The 20106-nt window shown below is 40.2% G+C and overlaps 1 protein-coding gene across 1 annotated transcript in view; it reads right to left on the bottom strand.

The window, feature by feature from the left end:
• The window catches only part of vwf (von Willebrand factor), a 117964-nt gene extending 99672 nt beyond the window's left edge, over nt 1-18292 (bottom strand). Inside the window, exons 1-12 of the mRNA XM_041202224.1 lie at nt 18168-18292; nt 17879-17930; nt 17435-17608; nt 17204-17306; nt 16415-16623; nt 12689-12813; nt 11749-11962; nt 10919-11041; nt 10713-10824; nt 8408-8454; nt 3541-3677; nt 3314-3452 (exon numbers count right to left, since the gene is read on the bottom strand). Coding sequence (XP_041058158.1) covers nt 3314-3452; nt 3541-3677; nt 8408-8454; nt 10713-10824; nt 10919-11041; nt 11749-11962; nt 12689-12813; nt 16415-16623; nt 17204-17306; nt 17435-17608; nt 17879-17930 — 1435 coding nt within the window. The 5' untranslated portion in view covers nt 18168-18292. The remainder of the gene's footprint in view (nt 1-3313; nt 3453-3540; nt 3678-8407; nt 8455-10712; nt 10825-10918; nt 11042-11748; nt 11963-12688; nt 12814-16414; nt 16624-17203; nt 17307-17434; nt 17609-17878; nt 17931-18167) is intronic.
• Nucleotides 18293-20106: the final 1814 nt, after the last annotated feature.

The following is a 20106-nucleotide window of genomic DNA, read 5'->3' as shown; positions in this document are numbered from 1 at the left end:
GCAAATGTATGAAAGAGCATAATACTGTATTAATTGAATATAGTATTAAAATGAATGAGTGAATTATTGATTTATTTATTTATTCATGGGATGTCAGCATTTATTTATTGCCCATCCCTTTGAGAAGGTGGTGGTGAGCCACCTTCTTGAATTGCAGCAGTCCATGTGGTGTAGGTACACCCATGTGCTGTTAGGGAGAGTGTTCCAAGATTTTGACCCAGCAACAGGGAAGGAATAACAATATAGTTCCAAGTCAGGATGGTATGTGGCTTGGAGGGTAACTTGCAAGTCATGATGTTCCCATGCATCCGCTGCCCTTGTCCTTCTAAGTGATAGAGTTTGCAGGTTTGGAAGTTGCTATCTAAAGAGCCTTGGTGAGTTATGCATCTTATAGATGGTACACACTGCTGCCAGTGTACATCAATGGTGGAGGGAGTGAATGTTGAAGGTGGTGGATGTGGTGCCAATCAAGTGGGCTGCTTTGTCCTGGATGGTGATGAGATTCTTGATTGTTGTTGGAGCTGCACTTATCCAGGTAAGTGGAGAGTATTCCATTGCACTCCTGACTTGTGCCTTGTAAACGGTGGACAGGCTTTGGGGAGTCAGGAGGTGAGTTACTCTCCACAGAATTCCTAGCCTCTAACCTGCTCTTGTAGCCATGGTATTTACATGGCTAGTCCAGTTCAGCTTCTAGTCAATGGTAATCCCTAGGATGTTGATATTGGGGGATTCAATGATGGTAATGCTATTAAATGTCAAGGGGCAATGGTAAGAATCTCTCTTGTTGGAGATGGTCATTACCTGGCACTTGTATTGTGTGAATGTTACTTGCCACTTATGAGCCCAAACCTGAATATTGACCAGGTCCAGCTGCATATGGACATGGACTGCTTCAGTGTCTAGGGGTGCTGAACATTGTGCAATCACCTGCAAAATTCCATACTTCTGACTTTATGATGGAGGGAAGGTCACTGATGAAGCAGCTGAAGATGGTTTGGCATAGGTCATTGCCCTGAGGAACTCCTGCAGTGATATCCTGGGACTGAGATGCTTGCCTTCCAACAACCACAACCATCTACTTTTACATTAGGTATGAATCCAACCAGTGGAGAGTTCTCCTCCTGATTCCCTTGACTCCAGTTTTGCCTGGGATCCTTGATGCCACACTCGGCCAAAAGCTGCCTTGATGTCAAGAGCAGTCACTCTCACCTCACATCTTGAGTTCATGTTTATCCATGTTTGGATCAAAGCTGTAATGAAGTCAGAGCTGAGTGGCCTGGTGAAACCCAAACTGAATGCACTTATACATCCATGTTATGCCATCTTCTATCGTTACAGGGCAAAGAAAATTGAATTGAATACTAGCTGAATTGAAAGCATCCGAGAATAAACATACTCCCCGCAATTGAAGCAGGCACTGGTGCACATACAGGGTACAGACTGAGCATGGGTGGGCAATGGGTAACTGTGATAGGTTGAAGAGACTTCACTTAAATAGAGCTCTAGGTACAGATTAGAGCCCTTGCTTTGAAATGAGGTTAATATAGAGGCATTGTACTCAGCAGTAAATTGCCTCTCTACAGATAAAACTGGAAAGTGATTGGGGAAATCTGGAAGAGTTTGAAACCCAGTTATATGCAAGTGAGATCATGGGGAAATATTATTCTACACTGCAGTTGGTTATGGAGCAACTACGATGGTTTCCCATGTGCAGGCTTACTCAAGCTACACGCATAACAATGGTACCTTTCTTGAATTGTGCCACTGTTACTATGGGGGCTTTATCTCACCTGGGGAATAATTACAGACAACAATGACAGAAGCATTTCAAAATCTCACAGCTGCACATTGTTCTACTCTCATACCAATCAGTGAGCAGTGACCATGCCTAGAGCACAATAGAAGGAAATTGGCACTCATATTGGAAACTTCTCTGTGTAGGTGCTGGTCAGTGCCATCTCAGGAATCACTGAAGCCAAGTGGCCACAGCAAGAGCCTCCTGGGTCTGATGCAGAACCCAGAACTTCAGTTGAAGGTACAAATAGAGGTTCTTTATAACTGCTACTATTCGGCATTTGGATTTGCAGCCAGCACCAGTGCAGTTAATAAACCAATTACAGCTTGGATTCATTTGTCTCTCAATGACTTGACTGTTTCTGTTACTTATTAGATTCATCGACAATCTCATATGTATCAACCTCCACAAGAAAAGCATTCAAGGCATCTCTATATTGAAATATCAGTAATTCCTTCCCATGTAAACTTGCTAACTCAGAAATCGCGTAATGGGGCTAATTTTAACTCTGTCCATCCAACCAGGAATCAGGAACGAACCTGAAGTAATCAGCCCAATTTACCGGCTTTGATTCCAGTGCCTTTTTGCAGGTTGCAGTCTCAACCAGTTTCTTTGAGCAGGTGAGTGGGAACCCAGCCGATATACAGATCGGGGTTTGATGACATCAGTGGGACGTGACTGCAATTTTAACCCAAGGCCTACGCAGAGCAACTGTTGTTGTTTTCTGCCAGATAGTAGGTGTGATTCATAAATTAAGCTGATTTTTCTTTTTAGTTTCTTTGGTGCGTTAGGAAAAATAGGAGTGTTCCTCTGAATCCCACAAGGAGACCATGGGCATTCCCTGCTCCCAGCTTTCCTCTTCAACCACAGGCCTTCCTGGTGCCCCCTTTCCAACCTCTTAACCAAGTGGCTGTTCCTTTGAGTCGCTGGTGCTAGCCACTTGAAACCCCCATGCCTGCCTGGTGGCCAGCTATTGCATCACACCAGGCTTGGGCAGGTACCTGACTGCAGCTGATACAGATCAGACCACGGAGTAAAACTCTCCCTGGCCTCACATTGCAGAGCATATGAGGATTAGCTGTTAGCCTCCATCCCTGTACACAAAACTCCCGCCAGGAGTTTTAATTGGCCCTCACGTCTCCTATCCTAAAGCTACAGCCTGTAAAGGAGTGGGAGGGGCTAGAGGAGAGTGGGGCTGGAAGTGATTAGGGAATCCAATGGATGGCTATAATGGAGCAGGGTCTGTGAAGGGAATTGGAGTAGGAACACCCCATATAGATGTTGGAACCCTTATTATTGGAAGATGAAAACTGAATTTCTCAGGATTCAAACGACAAAAGAAAACAAGACAGGCAGAGGGGAGTAAAGCAGGAAGAAGTCTGTTCTTTGTTTTAACTACTTCATTTTTCTTTCAACCAGTTAACAAACTTGAATAGTAACTGAAAAGGATCCTTCATTATACAGAACACGTAACCTCTTATAATGCATAATTAATATAGGTAATAATTAAGTGTAAACCTTGAATTAGCGGTGGCTGTACATCCATGCCATTCACTGAAACTCTACCGCCATGTTTAAGTTTTATAGTCATGTTGCCCAGCTCTTGGAACTTCAGTGTAGCTGATCTTACACAAATTGCATCTGGGTCATCTGCACACTGGAAAGAGAGGTTAAAGTACTGAATATTGTTGCTAACCATGAGCATTGTTTAACATTAAATAGAGTAAAATGTCTGCCTTCGGTACCTGCACTTTCTCAATGAAGACTGAAAATGTATTTTCTTCACAGTCCTTAGCTAGTAAGTACTGGCATGTCCCACTGAAGGTGAAATACTTATCATCAAAACTCTTAAAGTGTGATTGTCCAATGACAAAACATTCCCCTATTGCAAAAACATTAGATGTTATACAACATTGGTTTGGCTTACCAACATAATACAGATTGTGTTTCATTTGAAATTAATGTTTATATTTTATTTACTTAATTTATCTCAAGTGCATTGTTACTCATGATTTGAAAGTGGTGGAGCTTTTTATTCACCTCCTACAATTGGTAGGTTCCTATAGTCCAAAATTGGCATTACCTGACCATGACTTCTTGGTTTATCTCATCTACCTGGGCAAATTTTTCATCTGTGCATCAGCCTGGCTCTTCTGAATCAGAAGATTGTGATTTCACAGTCAAGTCCAAGATTTAGAAGCATAAGTTAAACATGCATTCGGGTACAATGCTGCAATGCCAGAAGGGCTCTCCTTTTAGATGAGAGATTAAATCAATGTTTTATCTGTTTCATTGGGTGTAAAAGATCCCATGACACCATGAGCATGTGTTCTTCCAGTGACTTAGTCAACCTTTCTTCCTCAACCCACACCACCAAAAATAGATTCACTGATCATTCATCTAATTTGCTGCATAGGGCTTTGTTGTGAACAAATTATTTTCCTGCCTGACATCAGTGATTGTACTTAAAAGTGAGCCATTGCGTATTTGTCCAAGTGTGAGGGAGGGGGAGAGAGAGAGAGAGAGAGAGAAAGATTGTATAGTAATTATAGTTTTGGGATTTGTAGGACTGTAGCTTTAAGAATAATCCTGTGTTGTACGAGCAAATGATTTGTGCAAACCAATGTGTTAACAGTGTGGGGAACATCTACAGAAAAGTTCTTCTTTAGTTATGGAGTTTGATGCACGCATGCTGCTGCTGTCACATAAACAGAAGTTAAATGTGTCCAGCAAGAAAAGTTGCCTGGAAGATAAACTCTATAGTAAACTGGAAATGAGGATAAATTAGATTTGGTGCTGTACCTCGCCCAGCGACTGTGAGTATCTACATTCGTTAAAAATAAAAGAAGATACTCATCTGAAATGCCACAATTTGTCAGAATCAATCCCTTTGAGCCAGCCACAGATGATTGGTCTCAATATATAGAACGCCTTGAGTTCTTCTTTCAAGCAAACAAAATTTTGGGGGAGGAAAAAAGGAGAGTGATTCTCCTGAGCATTTGTGGGAGCAAGGCCTACAGTTTAATTCAAAGCTTGAAGGTCCCCAGTGACCCAAATTTGAAGACTTTCAGTGAATTGGTAAACCTCGTTAAGGGACATTTTCAACCCAAGCCCTCAGTCACAATGCAGAGGTTCGGGTTCGATTCACAGAATAGAGCCCCAAGGGAGACAATTGCTACCTATGTGGTGAAATTAAAACAACTAATGGAATATTGTGATTTCAGTGAAACTCTGAATGACATGCTCAGAGATCATTTATTATGTGATGTGTAGGAAGACACTATTCAGTGAAGATTACTGGCTGAAGTGATTCTCGATTTTAAGAAATCATTAGAAATAGCTACAGTGATGGAAACCACTGCAAGGGATTCCCAAGAAATTCAAGGGGCGCAAAATGGCGCCATTCTCCTTGTTGGGTGGGAACAGTGAGCCAAAAGTGGAGTGAAAAGCCGGGACTCCACCATGAAATGGGCAACAGCCCCCACTAACCGAAAATGAGAGGAAACAGCCTAGCAACTAAATCGAAAAATAATTTTCATCAATGTGAAAACAATTAGTCTTCTAGCAACTGGCAATTTTAAAAAGTAGAACATTACTTTTGTCGCAGAAATAGACACATAATGGGACAGTGCAAAGTGAGATTTAAACAAGCCTCCAAACAACAAACCAAGTCCAATGAAGTCTATAGTGTAGAAGAGCCAGAAACAACCAATTCTGACACTTATTCATTATTCAAGGTGAGAGTTGGGAAGACAGAGCCAATATTTGTTACAGTGCAAACGAATGGTAAACCATTAAAAATGGAAGTAGACACAGGTGCTTCTACCACTGTAATAATTGATCAACAATTAAATTTGTGACAAACATCTGCCAAGTTGAAAATGTACACAGGCGAAGAACTCCAAGTAAAAGGTCTCACCAGAGTAATGGTTCATCAAAGAAACCAAACAGCACATCTGCCCGTTATGGTATTAGAAGGTAGAGGACCAAGCCTTCTATGTGGAAATTATTTGATGGAAATTAACCTTGATTGGCCAGTAAGATTTCAAAAGGAATCTGGAAGAGTTCCTGTCTTGACAAAGGAACAAGGCAATGTACTTCTAAAAGAGCTTGGAGAGTCCAAGGACCGCAACAGCGTAAAAAACGAGTGTGTAAGGATCCAGCAACCTGAAGAAATGAAGACTGTCTTCAACAACAGCATGGAAGAACAGCAAAAGAAACCCAAAGAGACTGCTGAATGACAGAGTTCAAGATGAAGCGAATGAGCTTCGTAAAGAAAAGGAAACCTGTTGAAAGATCTTCACACACTACAAGATTCCCTCAGGTCAAAGTTTGTGCATCTGAAAAATTATAAAGAGAAACAAGAAGAATTGAACGCCGGTCTGAACAAACTGAAGAACCAGTTGGCAGAGAAGATGCAGCGATGTTCAAGTTTCCAGGAGGAAGCCAAGAGATACAAGAAGGAGACAGAAGAGCTGAAGAATTAGCTAAGTGAAGCTAAAAAGGCTTTAAAAGCAAAAGTCATAGAACTTTCCAAGATGCAAGTCATAGGTAGCTCAACTACTGAACTAAGACAAGTTGAGATTGTGACTGAGAGACGTCTGGCCGACAGTGAAGTCAAAAAGAAGGCCGAGACTTAATTCTGTGGTAGAAAGAAGAAGACCCATAGAAAGAGGATGCGGAATTATTGATAAGGCACCAACTTTAAAAGAAAGTGTGGGATTCAGCATTGCTCAACATCCTGATTTTGTAATCATTCGAGAACTCTGGATCAGAGGTGACCCATGACTGTGCCATTCGTTCACTTGCACCACCGGAATTACCATACATGAACACTAGTCAAACACAAGTCAATCCAGTGATACAAGTACCAGTTTGCACCATTTGCTTACCCAGGAGTTCCAAAAATGCTTCTATCTTTTTACCAAGGCACCATCTTTGGACAAGACTAAGCCTCATACTTCCCAATTTGGAGGGGAAGGTGGAGAAAAGTCAAGAGAACCAAAAAGTGACTCGTGATTTGCATAGTCGTGAGCGACAGTTTACTGTTGGTGAAGCAGTCCATGTAAAGAATTTTGGTGGCGGACTGAAGTAGTTACCTGGTAAAGTAAGTTCTATGACCAGACCATTGTCGTGTCTGGATCACCCGTAAGCATACGGATTATTTAAGAAAAAGAGAGATACCCCAACAAAATGAGTTTCTACCTGTAACCATTACTGAACCAATGGTTCCAGTTGAAGTTGCTCAGCCAAGGACAGACATGCCCGATGTCTCTGTCAGAGTGGAAGACACTGAACTGCCTGTACCTAATGAGGTACCTGATGTTAATGCAGTTCCAGAGAATGTATTTCCTACAAAGAATCGGAAGACATGGAGCTACAACGTTCCACATGGATCAGGAAACCACCTGAAAGACTGAACTTGTAATTTCATGACCTGTGTAAATATTGTAATGTCATGAGATAAATATCCTTGTAAATACAAAATGTACAGAAAACTTAGAGGGGAAGAGTGTAGTAATTATAGTTTTGGGAAAGGTAGGACTGTAGCTTTAAGAATAATCATGTGCTGTAAGATCACATGTCCTGTGTGAACCAGTGTGTTAGCAGTACGGGGAACCTCTACAGGAGAGTTCTTTTTTAGTTATGGAGTTTGATGAACGCATATAGCTGCTGCTGCTGTCTTGTAAATAAAAGTTAAATGTGTCCACCAAGGAAAGTTGCCTGGAAGATAAACTCTATAACAGAGGGAGAGACACAGAGAGAGAGAGAGAGATAGAGAAAGAGATAGACAGAGAGAGAGAGAGAAGAAAGGAAGAGACAGATCTGCATTTATATAGTGCCTTTCCCAGCCTCAGGAAAAACTAAAATACTTTAGAGTCAGTGAGGTGCTTTTGAAGTGAGGTCACTGTTGTAACATAGGAAAGTGTGGCTGCCAATTTGCACACAGCAAATTCCTACAAACATAATCTGTTGCAGTGATGTTGATTGAGGTAATCTTGGGCGCAGTTAAGGCACGGAACTAATTTCTTGGTGATGCCTTACATTAAGGCTTTCGCTCTTCAGATAGCTTTTCAGTTTATGTTTGTACATGTGCTTGTCATAATACAGGTGTAGGTAGATCTATGCAAAGTATGTAATTTTGTGAAAATCTATTTTAGCACCACAATTAGGAAGAAGTCAGATGAAGGGATTAAGAACATTCCCAACCACTGATGTGTGTTTTTAATGCTGTTCAGACAACAGAATTCAGCACATATATTGGTGCCTACAAATGAGACATTGAGACATCTTCAACTGGAATCTGGAGGTGAGGGTGGGTGGGGGGTGCAGTGGTGGTGGTGGGAGAGGATCAAATGAACAAACTAACTGTGTTCAAACTTCAGGTTATTAGCCACACCTAATGTAGTGTTTCTTTTTAAATGACCTTTCTAGCAATTCTAACAATTCTAAAACAATTAAGTATGGATTTTTCCTTTACTTTACCAATTTCTTCCCATCCTTCTTTCCTATTTGGGACCTAGGTTACAGGGAATTTTCAAGAAAATCTGACCCTTGTAAATTGATCTGATTCTTATTGTTACTGTTTTCATTGTATAATAAGGTACACACCTGGACACTCCTCATTGGTGCACTCCCATTTTCCGTGGCTGCAAATGCTGTAAAAAGAAGTATGACCTTAGGAAAATACAGAATTGGTGTAAGGGGATGAAAGTTGATGATAACATTATAAAATTGGAATTTCCAATAAAGTTGAATTGAAAAGTCTGATTCAGGCATGGTGCAACTTGGAGATCAAAGAAAAATAATCGGGTAACGCAATATAGCCTCAAGATGGGCCTTGTGTCTCTGCACCCATTTGCCCTCATTTACATCCAAACATTGAACATAAAAATAGAGGAATTTTGGGACCTAAAACTTCATGCATCTTACAAAGAATTAAAGCATAGGAGGTGTCCAATAGCAAAATACGTCTGACAGAAATATTCACGCACGCTGCTTTAATAATCAAAGCACTAAAATCCAGTGTGAGTCATTAGGATGATATAATAAATTAGTATCTACAGTATTTCTTTTTAAATTATCTTTCTTGCAATCCCAACAATTCTAAATCAATTAGGTGGGGCTTTTTCCTTTTCTTTGCCAATTTTCTCCCATCCTTCTTTCCTATCTGGGGCATAGTTTCACATATCAGGAATGGGAAATCTGGCTGATCTTTCCACTCCATAACTCTGAGGCACTAAGACCAATTAGACTGTTCTTAAATCTGCCGTCCATCTCTAAAATAAGTTATCTTTGCACAGGTTTGTATTATACCTGGTTTCTTCGTAATCACTATTGTCCAGTTATAACTAGCTGATTACAAAAGAGAACATGGGTACCTAAATTATTGTAAGCATAGTACTTGGCATATAGGCATTGATATAGGGAGGATAGGTACGAAACAATATAACATGTGGATCTATAGCTAGTCATACATTGCAACAGTCTAGGGCAGAGGCTGGGATAGGAAACGGCAGGGGGAATGGATTGAGTTGGACACTCACCTTATATATTGCATTTCTGCATTTTTGCTTCCCTACCAGTCATTCTGTGCATGGAAGAAATCCCTAATTCTGGGTTTCTGCATTTACATTCAATCCCGATTGAGTGAAAAATCTATTTTCTTTATTCTGCAAATGTCCTTTATGAAATTGACTTGTACAGTCTCAATCCAGCCTTTAGTGAACAAGGCCTTACAGTGCAAAACTACCTGCTCCAAATGAAATTTTGCTATAGGTACCTTCTCAAGTTCAGTGGGGTCAATTGCTCCCTGAAAAAGCAGCTCCCATATCCCTTACAAAATGGAGGTGACTTACACTGCCCAACATCTATTGATACAATAGAGTAACTCAGCAGATTTAACAATGTAGCTCCCTTGACATACAAATTGGATATCGTGGCTTCACGTGTGCTGTTGTATGCTCATCTAAACATTCAGTAGATTATCTATGCATGTGTTGGCAAGACAAGACTAGCCAACATGTAAACATTCAATTGCTCTGAAGAAGGGTCAAACGGGCTCAACTCTGTTTCTCTCTCCACAGATGCTCCCAGACCTGCTGAGTTTATCTAGCATTTTCTGTTTTAATTCAATCACTACATCTTGTATTGATGCAATAACACGAGATAACAAACATGCTATGCTTCCCCACTTCAGTGGCTCATCTTACTTGACTAGAAAAGCTTTTACAAACCTTTCCTGCATCCTGATCTTCTCAGGCTAGATAAAATCCTGTCCTAGCAGCTTTCTGTTTTAAAAACCTACCTGTAAATGTGAATGTTTGTCCTTACTTTATTGTTCGGTGTTCACAACCAGTAAAAAAGCTAACCCTGTTGAACACCTGGGGCCAGGGACCTTCCAACTCAATGGGCAGGATTTTCCCCTCGTCAGGCAGTGCCTGCCTGCTTAGCGCAAATTTCTGCTCATTGGGTGTGAGCTATTTATTGACTGCCAAGACAGACTAACTACTGGTATTGTACATTATCTCAGTTTTGGTAAAATATCTTCAATGCCCAACACATTAGCAGTATGACCACTTTTCATCTCAGTGTGATTTTTTTTTACACCTTTTTAAAAATGCATCATTTAAATTTAATTCTCTTCCAAATCCTGTGCATGGAAGAAATCCCTAATTCATCACCCCTTTGCAATCTGGTTCAAAAAAGGCATATAATGACTGGTAGCAAAGCAAAAAATGTATAGTGGGTGGGAGAAGAAGGTGGGGGGGTGTTTTTCAAAGCTTGGGGTACTTTTCCAAGCTTCACTCAGTGAATAGTGAGCAATGCTTGTTTGGTACTCATAACAGCTCGTTTGATGCTTCCCACAGCTAACTTTTCATTAGATATCATTACAGACTTTAGTTTCAATACTAACCATGCATGGCAGTCCTGGGAGATACTTGAACCTGGAGGGTACTGTTTACCCATGTGCATGCAGGAACATTCTGAAGAAGCTACGCAAGTGTCCCCATCCAGTATTTTCCCATCTGAAATCCAAACATTGTATCATAATGCATAGAATACTCATGGAATACAGCACTCCTGATAAATGTCTGAAATGTAATAGGTAAAAACAATCACCTTCACAAGTGCAGCCATCCATGCATTGTTCGTGACATAACTGATTAATATTCAAACTCCTGCATGTTTGTTCACAGGCTGGCACACACGCTTGATATTCCATCCTAGTCGGACATTTCAGGACTTTTAAAACAAAAGGTGCATTTACATCAGACAAAATAAGTTTTTAAAAAATTTTGGAAAATCACCACCGCTACTCAACTAAATGAAGTATGGTGAGCTGATACATTAGCGTATTTTACTAAGTTTCCATGAGATCATTAGAATTAAGGCTAAAGATCTCAGGAGGGATATTATGCCAGTGGGATTTTACAGTCCCATCAGAGACAAAGTACTTTTGAACGGCTCGTTGCATTTTACGGCCCCACCGCCACTGCGACCGTTTCTATTTGGATAGGATATTTGCTTGTAAAATCTGCCATTTGGGACTAAAACTAACTGTTGGAAAACGGTGTTCCTTGGTGCACTTATGTATTTTTTAGCAGAAATACCATCATTATAGAGACTCACATAAACTAACAATCTAACCTGTATTTGATTTGAGTGGCTGAATTAGAATGGCTTCAGTTTTCAGATCTATTTCAAGGCTGATTTAGTTTTCCAATTTATTAGTAATAGTGACAATGTGTGCCTGTATATTGGCCCTAGAAACTAACTTAATTGAATGGAACCAAGTAAAGGCAAATAGGGATAGCAATGTGAAATCTAAAGCATTTCACATCTCAAAAGGGGAATATTTAATAATAAAAGGAGAATATTTAATAATGGCATCACAATAATTTGATAAAATCATAAGACATTTACAAAGAAAATATTAATTCTGTACTTACCACAATCACTTGCTGTAAACCAGTCATTGAGGATTAAACCTTTCTGAGCACAGGACCTTGCATATTCCAGAAATGCTTGACAGTGACAATTCCTTCCTTCACAGTGGCATGTATCATCCTCACAACTAGCGATGAATGGATCTGGATCCACGTGATCATTACATTTTCCAAATATTTGGCTTGTTTTGAGCATTCTGCACTTTTCCATAATGTTCTATGTCCAAATAAAAGTTAATTTTATTAGAAAATTCTACTTTCTCATTCTCTCTCAAGAACACACCCACACACACTGATTCTTTCTCTTCCTTTTCCTCAGCAATTAACCAATTTTGAATGCAGACACTGCAATACTGTGACATAAACTAACACTCTATTAAGTTAGAAGCTTTATCACTGTCATTTTAACTGTATACTTCCAAAATACTGTGAAAATTATAAATATTAGGGACAAATTTTCTGGATCAGAAGGAACCCTGTAATGTTTTTACATCAGTGTGTTTAGGTCAGTATTTCTGAGCGTCGCATTAACTTTTTCAGTAGTAATAATTCCATAGGCTGAAAAAGTCAATTTTAGGGGAATTAGACTTAGATTAGAAAACAGCCTTCTATAGAATCATGGGTATATTAACTAATGAAAAAACAGCTAATTAAAGTAAGTTCTGTTCAAAATGTAAAAAATGTATATGTGTAAATTAATATATATCTAAGAAGATATAATCCTTTACTGGCAATTAATAATCAAGCTGACTCTTGCATTATGGTCTCTGTCACTTCCCAGTCTTGTTTGCACAGAACAGGTAAAGGACAGGAGAGAGCAGGGGAGTGGGTATCATCAGATCATCCTTTCAAAGAGCTGGCACTGGCACAATGGACCGAATGGTCTCCTTTTGTGCTTGAAAGGTTTGGAAATTCTATATCTTTATTGAAATGCTGAACTCACATTCTGTATTGCCTCAGAAGACATGTTGCAGGTTTTGCTCGGAGGAGACACTCTGTTGCATAGTTCCTCAGCATCATGCATTGCCCAAGAGTTGGCAAAATCATAACTGTTCTCCACCTGAAAACCTGTAAGAAAATGCAATGGTTTTTATCATAATTTGAAAAAGAACTTCCTGAGGTTTATCACTTCAGTCCTGTTATGACACATAGGCAATTGAACCTTTCTATTAAAGAGTTAAACCTAAGAATCTGATTACTATTTCTGGTCAAACATGTCACCCATTCAATGTTTGACTCTTCCAAAAAAAGTCATCTCACTTTAATTCTTGAACAGTGCAAATGAGACAATTTACCCTGGGCAATCCACACAAATAAAGCTAATTACAAAGTGAATATGGTCTTCATTAATCTCTTAATGATTCATTTCCACTCAGTTTAAGTTTCTCTATTGTTATTGCAAGTCCTAACTGTGCATTCTTTCTGAAACTGTCTTTTGGCAACAAAGTGATGTAACCTTGTCCAACATTATTTTAACTTTGCTCATTTGCAGCATTCTTTCCTGCTGATCTGAAGATTGTGGGTTTAAACTCCAATCAAAGACTTGAAAATATATTTGGTTTATACGCCAGTGCAATGTTGAAAGAAGGTACACCATTAATGTTGCCATCTTACGGATGGGACATTAATGTGAATGTAAGTTTATGTGAATGTAAGTGACACCATGGTATTATACAAAGGAACGCAAGGAGCTTCTTCAGGTTTTGGCCAACAACTCCTATTCAGTCAACACTACCAAATAACAGATTAACTGGTTTAATGGCATTATCTGTTTTTATTTCAGATTAACAGGTCACTATCTCATTTATTATTTGATGATCTTTGAGTCTAAATTAGCCACATAACAATTTCAAAGCAACTTATTGTGCAGAATTTTACAACAGCGGGGTTTTACGTTCCCGCTGTGGTCAATGACATTTATAATGGCCCGCAGCATTTTACAGCCCTGTCCCCGCCGAAACGGGGCCGTAAAATTTTGCCCATTATTAAATTAAGTGCTCTGAGGTGTGATAAGGTGCTATACAAATGTAATTTCTTCCTTTTACAGTATCATTAATACTGGCTCCAACCGTAACTGCAACTCTAGCCTGTATTATTATAATTCATTGACACACCCTGATAACATCATTGAGAAAGTAGTTTCAACTTCCACGATACTTTACAAATACTCTCCATTTAAATTTAATCCACCCAGTACCGGAGCTCAGTCTGATTCGGGGATGCTTGTTTTATTACAGGTCAAATTTACAACTTTAGCTGAGTTGTACATTAAATAAAAACCAATGTAATGAGCAAGAGTCATAGAACAAAGTAAAGGAAAACTTGCAATTGCCACATTTGCACATAGCACATGCAAATTTAAGGAAACAAACACTACAAGTGTTGTTAAAAGCCATTTTTTATTATAATACTACCACCAGAAAATGTGAGTATGTTTAGAGACAAATTACAGTTAGTGCTAATAATGCTGAAGAAATAGAAAGAAAAGCAGGGAGCAGATGAGCTTTATAATGCTCATTTCCCTGTAGGTTTCAAATTACTGATAATTGGTTCTCTAATTAGTGAGTGCTTAGCACTGTGACACCTATTGATTGCAAGTTTGTTTTAAGCACTACACTTATTTCAAATTAATTCTGCAGGCTATTAAGAGCACAGGTTTTCAAAATAGGAGCTCCTAGGCTTTTTGAGGGTTCTCCTCTTGCTCCCTAACATTATCTGACTATTTATTTTTCCTTTATTTTTTCGTGGGATTTGGGGATCACTCCAGAATTTGTTACCCATCCCTAATTGCCCTTGAACTGAGTGGCTTGCTAGACAATTTTTTTAAATTAATTCACAGTACCACCTAGAAGGACAAGGACAGCAGATAGATGCGAACACCACCACCTGGAAGTTTCCCTCCAAGTCACTCACCATCCTGGCTTGGAAATATATCGCCGTTCCTTCACTCTCGCTGGGTCAAAATCCTGGAATTCCCTTCCTACGGCTCCCTTGCAGGTGTACCTACATGACATGGACTGCAGCGGTTCAAGAAGGCAGCTCACCATCACCTTCTTGAGGGCAACTAGGGATGGGAGTGGACAATAAATGCTGAACCAGCCAGAGAAGCCCACATCCCATGAATGAATTAAAAAAAACAGGATGTGGGCTTTGCCCACTGAGGGCAGTTAAGAGTCAGCCACATTGCTGTGGGTCTGGAGTCACATGTAATCCAAATCAGGCCATTACTAAACCAGATGGGTTTTTAATGACTGAGACTAGCTTTATATTGCAGCTTTATTAACTGAATTTAAATTCCACCAACTGCCATGACAAGATTTGAACCCAAGTACCCAGAGTAGTAGCATGGGTCTCTGGATTACTAGCCTATTGATATTCCCACTACACCACTGTTTTCCCAGTCACCACATTTGTGTATTGGTAGATTTACTAACATTGCTTCTGTAGCTGCACATGTACCTGGGTACTCACTGAAAAATTAAATATGTCTTCTGTTACAAAAACTGTGTTTTACTTTGGATGACTGCCATTATCTTTTGCAAGCTGGAATATGATTGCCTCAATAGAATGCCAGTATTTGCAGTGGGCGAGGGTCCCCAGAAGTGTATCAATATTTGCAGGGAACCTGAGAGCAGCGTCAATGTTTTCAAGGGATCCCCAGGATCGTGTGAATATCTGGGGGAAATCCTGGGAATCTGTCAATACTTGCAAGAATCTCTGGGAATGTTCCAATATTTACACGGGAAAGCTGTAAGCATGCTAATACCTTTAATGAGTGACTGAGGAGTGTGTCAATATTTACAAGGCATGCACATAATATAAAAATTTACAGCAGGTCCCTAGGATAATGCTATTACTTCCAATGGGTTTCTACTTACAAATCATAAAGCTATTAATGTATATGATATTTTGGAAAATATTTTTCTTTTAGAATAGAGGTTTAGCCTGCAGGTGTGTCTTGGTTGGTTTAAAATGAGTTAGTCTGGGTGCTTTGATGTGTACTAGTTTTGATATGTAACAGAGGTAGCGGACATTTGCATTTTTTAAATAGAGCATTCGAGAAGTAGGGTGAAAACTTGACGCCTATCTAGCAGCTACCAAGCAATATGTTTATATTACTAATAAAATTAGTACTGTGAAAGGGGTTTTATTGTTACAGAGGTTTGGTTCAGAGGTTGTTGATACAATGAGAATTAACATTCAATGGACAGTGGTAGGTATAACAAGACAACCATTCTGGGTGTGTAGAGCATAAGAAATATGAGATCAAAAGGTAGCTGCAAGCATCCAACTGGCTCCACAGGAACCAAGTGAAAGAACCTCATTTTGAATTCTTAATGTGAAAATGCTTTGCCTGGTGTTTGGTTAAGTCTATGGGCTGCTGTTGCCTTAATGGAGATTAGTTTGGGAATTTGTTAAAAGTTAAGATAGTAGTAATTTGTAGCCTTTTGTATATCTATTTTAACCTGTGCAAATTAATAAAATGTTTCCTTTAGTTTAATGTAAAGCCTCGAGAACTGATGGTCTGATTCCTGCATTTAGAGTCACATCTCAAACATACACTTAAATTATAGGTTATGATGGTTGTTTAAAGTTTCCCTCTGGGATTTTTAAATAACTCTGCTTTACCAACTGCATCAGTCATAACAATTAATGATAACTACTTTACCTTCTTGAGTTATGTAATCATCTTGAGGAAAGTTATTGTAATTGCCACAAAGTCCGCATGTTCGACTAAAATATTTTTGCGACAGCATGATGACCACATTTCCACTTGTGTCGATCCTAACTGTGAACCCATGTTCATCGCTTGATATGATATAGAAACCTGCTTCTGTCCCTATAAACACCCCGTGGGATGCAAACGGCAGCAAGATCCTAGCAAAACAGCAAAAATGGACTTAAGTCTACACGCTGCATGAATTGCATGAACATTATAGTTGTACTTGAAGTGGTCTCTGGAGTGCACAACTCCTGTATTGGTATGCAGTCAGCATATACTCAAAGGGAGGAATTTTAACTTAACCCACCCATCGCAGAAGCTAATTAGAATGGGTGAAATACTGGGTTTACACACAGCCCAGTTTTACTCTCTGTTGAAGTCCAAGGAAGACTTAAGTTTATATATTGTCTTGTACGACCATCAGATGTCTCAAAATACTTTACAGCCAATGATGTACTTTTTGAAGTGTAGTGCCTGTTGTAAAGTAGAAAATGCTGCAGCCAATTTACACACAGCAAGCTCCCACAGACTGTGATGTGATATTGGCCAGATAATCTGTTTACGTGATGTTGGTTGAAGGATAAATATTGGCCAGGACAAGGAAAACTCCCCTGTTCTGAGCACTGTACCCAGAGCAAAGTCAATGTACCCAGAGCTGGGACAAAGTACCCAGAGCAACAGCACTACATCCAAAGCAGGCACTATACCAGTTTTCAGATTTTCTGTAGGTGTTACCTTTTTTTCCTCACTGACACTTCTCCTTTTAAAGTTACAGTGACTTCAAAGTATTCTCCCAGATACAAAGAAATGCTTTTCCGTTTTCCAGCCTGGTAGTTACCTGAAAAGTACAGGAGCATTGTCGTTTATCAAACATTACCACAGGAAGTTTGATTTGAATGTCAATCGCGTACCAAATTTGAATAAATTGAAATCTAATGTTTTCAAGCGAACACTGTGATAGGGTACCTAAAAGAGAGAACGAATTTTTGAAGCAGTCGCCGGCCAGTTTGTAGCTGCAACTTCCTGGAAACTCATAAAAGTTCCCATCGAAAGTCTGGATGCGATATTCACCAAAAAAGCTGCAGCGGGCATCTTTGCTCGATTTGTTCTTGACCTCGGTGGGTGATGATTTTCCCTGTCCTGTACCACAGACACAATAAAAGCAACTCGTTATTCAGTTTCACCTTAGCAAACTGGTGACCTATTAACTACTCAGGATTTTCATTGTTAGACATAAAAAATTCTTAGCCCAATGCACCCAAGGAATTGAAAATAAAATAGAATCACTTAGTTCAGCGCTGCGATGGTAAAGGCCTGATTTAAAGAATTAGGCAATTAGTATCAATATGATGATTTACATTTCTTAAGATCAATAATCTGCAACATTCAAAGCTGAACGGCTCTCAGTACCTTGAGAATGGGACATCAAAGTGAAGACAAGAAGCAGAGACAGAGACACCATCTGTATGAACCACAGAGAAAGACAATTAACAAAGCTCCGGTTAAAATCATTGTGATTTCCATTTCTCTCCCAGCCTACAAAAATAAAGTACTCTAACAAGTAATCTCATTCATTTCCTTTTTGACTTGCTCGTCTGTTCTATTTCTTCAATGTTGCTGCCTTGAGTCATGTTTAAATATCCCCTCATTGAACGCTGCCTGCTGCCCTGCACAGGACTGAGAGACAAGAAGTAGTTACCTTGGCTCCTGCTGAGCACTATTTGGGGAGACAGACAAGGTCCAAAACGATACTGACTTCAAAACAATGTTAAATCAACATGCTCTGAACTTCAGGAGGACGAGCTCCAAGACCTGTTAAGTGCCTTCTTAGAAAAACAGTCCAATTTATACAAGGCAGGAACTGTGGAATAATCAACATCGAAGGGGGGGGCGAAAAAATCTTTGCACGTTACATCCGTTAGTAGGATCACAGTTTCAGACTCAATAGAATCTGTGCAGTGTTAATTGCCCAAAAGGAAACAGTGGAAGGAAATGGGATAAAACATGCTGACAGATTTACCAGAATTTAAAGAATCAGCGAGCTTCTAAAGCCTAGGTTTTTTTTCTCGTAAACTCTGTAATGAAGCTGTGAGGTATTTCACACTCTGAATAACTTTTGTCAGGGACTGTGGTAAGTGCTTTGATCCTTTACCTGTGAGAGGCTTTCTTTTGGCCTTCCGCAGAGGGTCTGACTTTTTATTGTTTGAAGCATAATTTTTATAGAGCTTATTATAATGTGGACAGAAAGAATGTGCAACAAATAATCCTCTGATCCCTTCACAGGGCTACAATATTGAGAAGATATATCATTCTTTATAAATTTGATCATATCTGCAAGATTGGAATGAACCTCCGAAGAACAGGGATTTTGGGTACTGGAACGAGCAGGGAAGCAAGGGAAGGTTTCCCCAAAGGAAAATTGAGCTGGATTTTATGGAACGCTGCATCCCCTGCCCCTCATCTCAACTAAAAAATTGGTCAGGAGCCCACCTACCAAAATGTCGGCTGCCCCACAGCTGCTTTAGGCTCAGAGGGACATTAATTGGCTCAGAGAGAGACTACTGCCCCCATCTGGGGAGGACATCCCACCTTAAAGAGCTGCTGGCCAATCCGGTTGGCCGGCAGCTCTGTGATTCCCACCAGCTCCAAGTTCAAGCAGTGGCCACTGCTGGGACTACAGGCAATCTCCAAAGAAGACTAGCTAATGGAGGCCAGCCTTCACTTAAATCTAGTGTATCGACAGAGTCTGGCTGGCAGACCCCTGCAAGGGGGTTGGACACTGCTTTTGGGAGACCAAGGGAGGAGGGTTAAAGAGGACAGGGTTATGACCTTGGTGGGGGGTGCCCCTGATGGATGCAGGGAATCTTCAAAGAATGTTCTCCCCCTTGCCAGATACCAGGTCACCCAGTAAAAGCTGCCAGGCTACCCATTTGACATGGGCCTCCTCCTACCATGGTAAAATAGCAGGAGGGGTGAGCTGAGGCCTTTAAGTGACCATTAATTGGCCTCAATAGACCCAAGGGTGGGATAGCCATCTGATGCCTGCACTACTCCCTGTAAAATGGGGACAGGTCGGGAGCGGATGGGAAGGCGGCCGGTAGGCCATGTGCTGCATTTAATGAGCCACTGCAACTTCAAATACGGAAGTGGGGGGACTGTAAAATCCAGCCCTTTGTCCTTACAGAGAAGGTAAATAGATCAGGGGTGGAGAAATTAAACTAATATCACTAGGAATGGGGAAAGTCTAGATTTGAGCTCGAGGAGGGGGAGTGGACGATTAATAAAAGGGGAATAGAAGCTGAAAGCTTGGCTGAAGGAACAAATAGTAACAGAGGAGAAAGAAACGAAGAGATGGTGAGAAATAAAAATACTGTTATCGAGAGGGCAAGTAATATCAAAACTATTTTTTTATTCATTCACTGGACGTGGGCTTCGCTGGCTGGGCCAGCATTTATTGCCAATCCCTAGTTGCCCTTGAGAAGGTGGTGGTGAGCTGCCTTCTTGAACTGCTGCAGTCCCTGTGGCGTACACCCACAGTGCTGTTATGGAGGGAGTTCCAGGATTTTGACCCAGTGATAGTGTAGGAGCGGCATTATATTTTCAAGTCAGGATGGTGCGTAACTTGGAGGGGAACTTCC

This window comes from Carcharodon carcharias, chromosome 13, assembly GCF_017639515.1.
Source record: "Carcharodon carcharias isolate sCarCar2 chromosome 13, sCarCar2.pri, whole genome shotgun sequence".
NCBI classification, from domain to species: domain Eukaryota; kingdom Metazoa; phylum Chordata; class Chondrichthyes; order Lamniformes; family Lamnidae; genus Carcharodon; species Carcharodon carcharias.
Note: the sequence above shows the minus strand (reverse complement) of the source record. Positions and strands in the feature narration are given on the sequence as shown.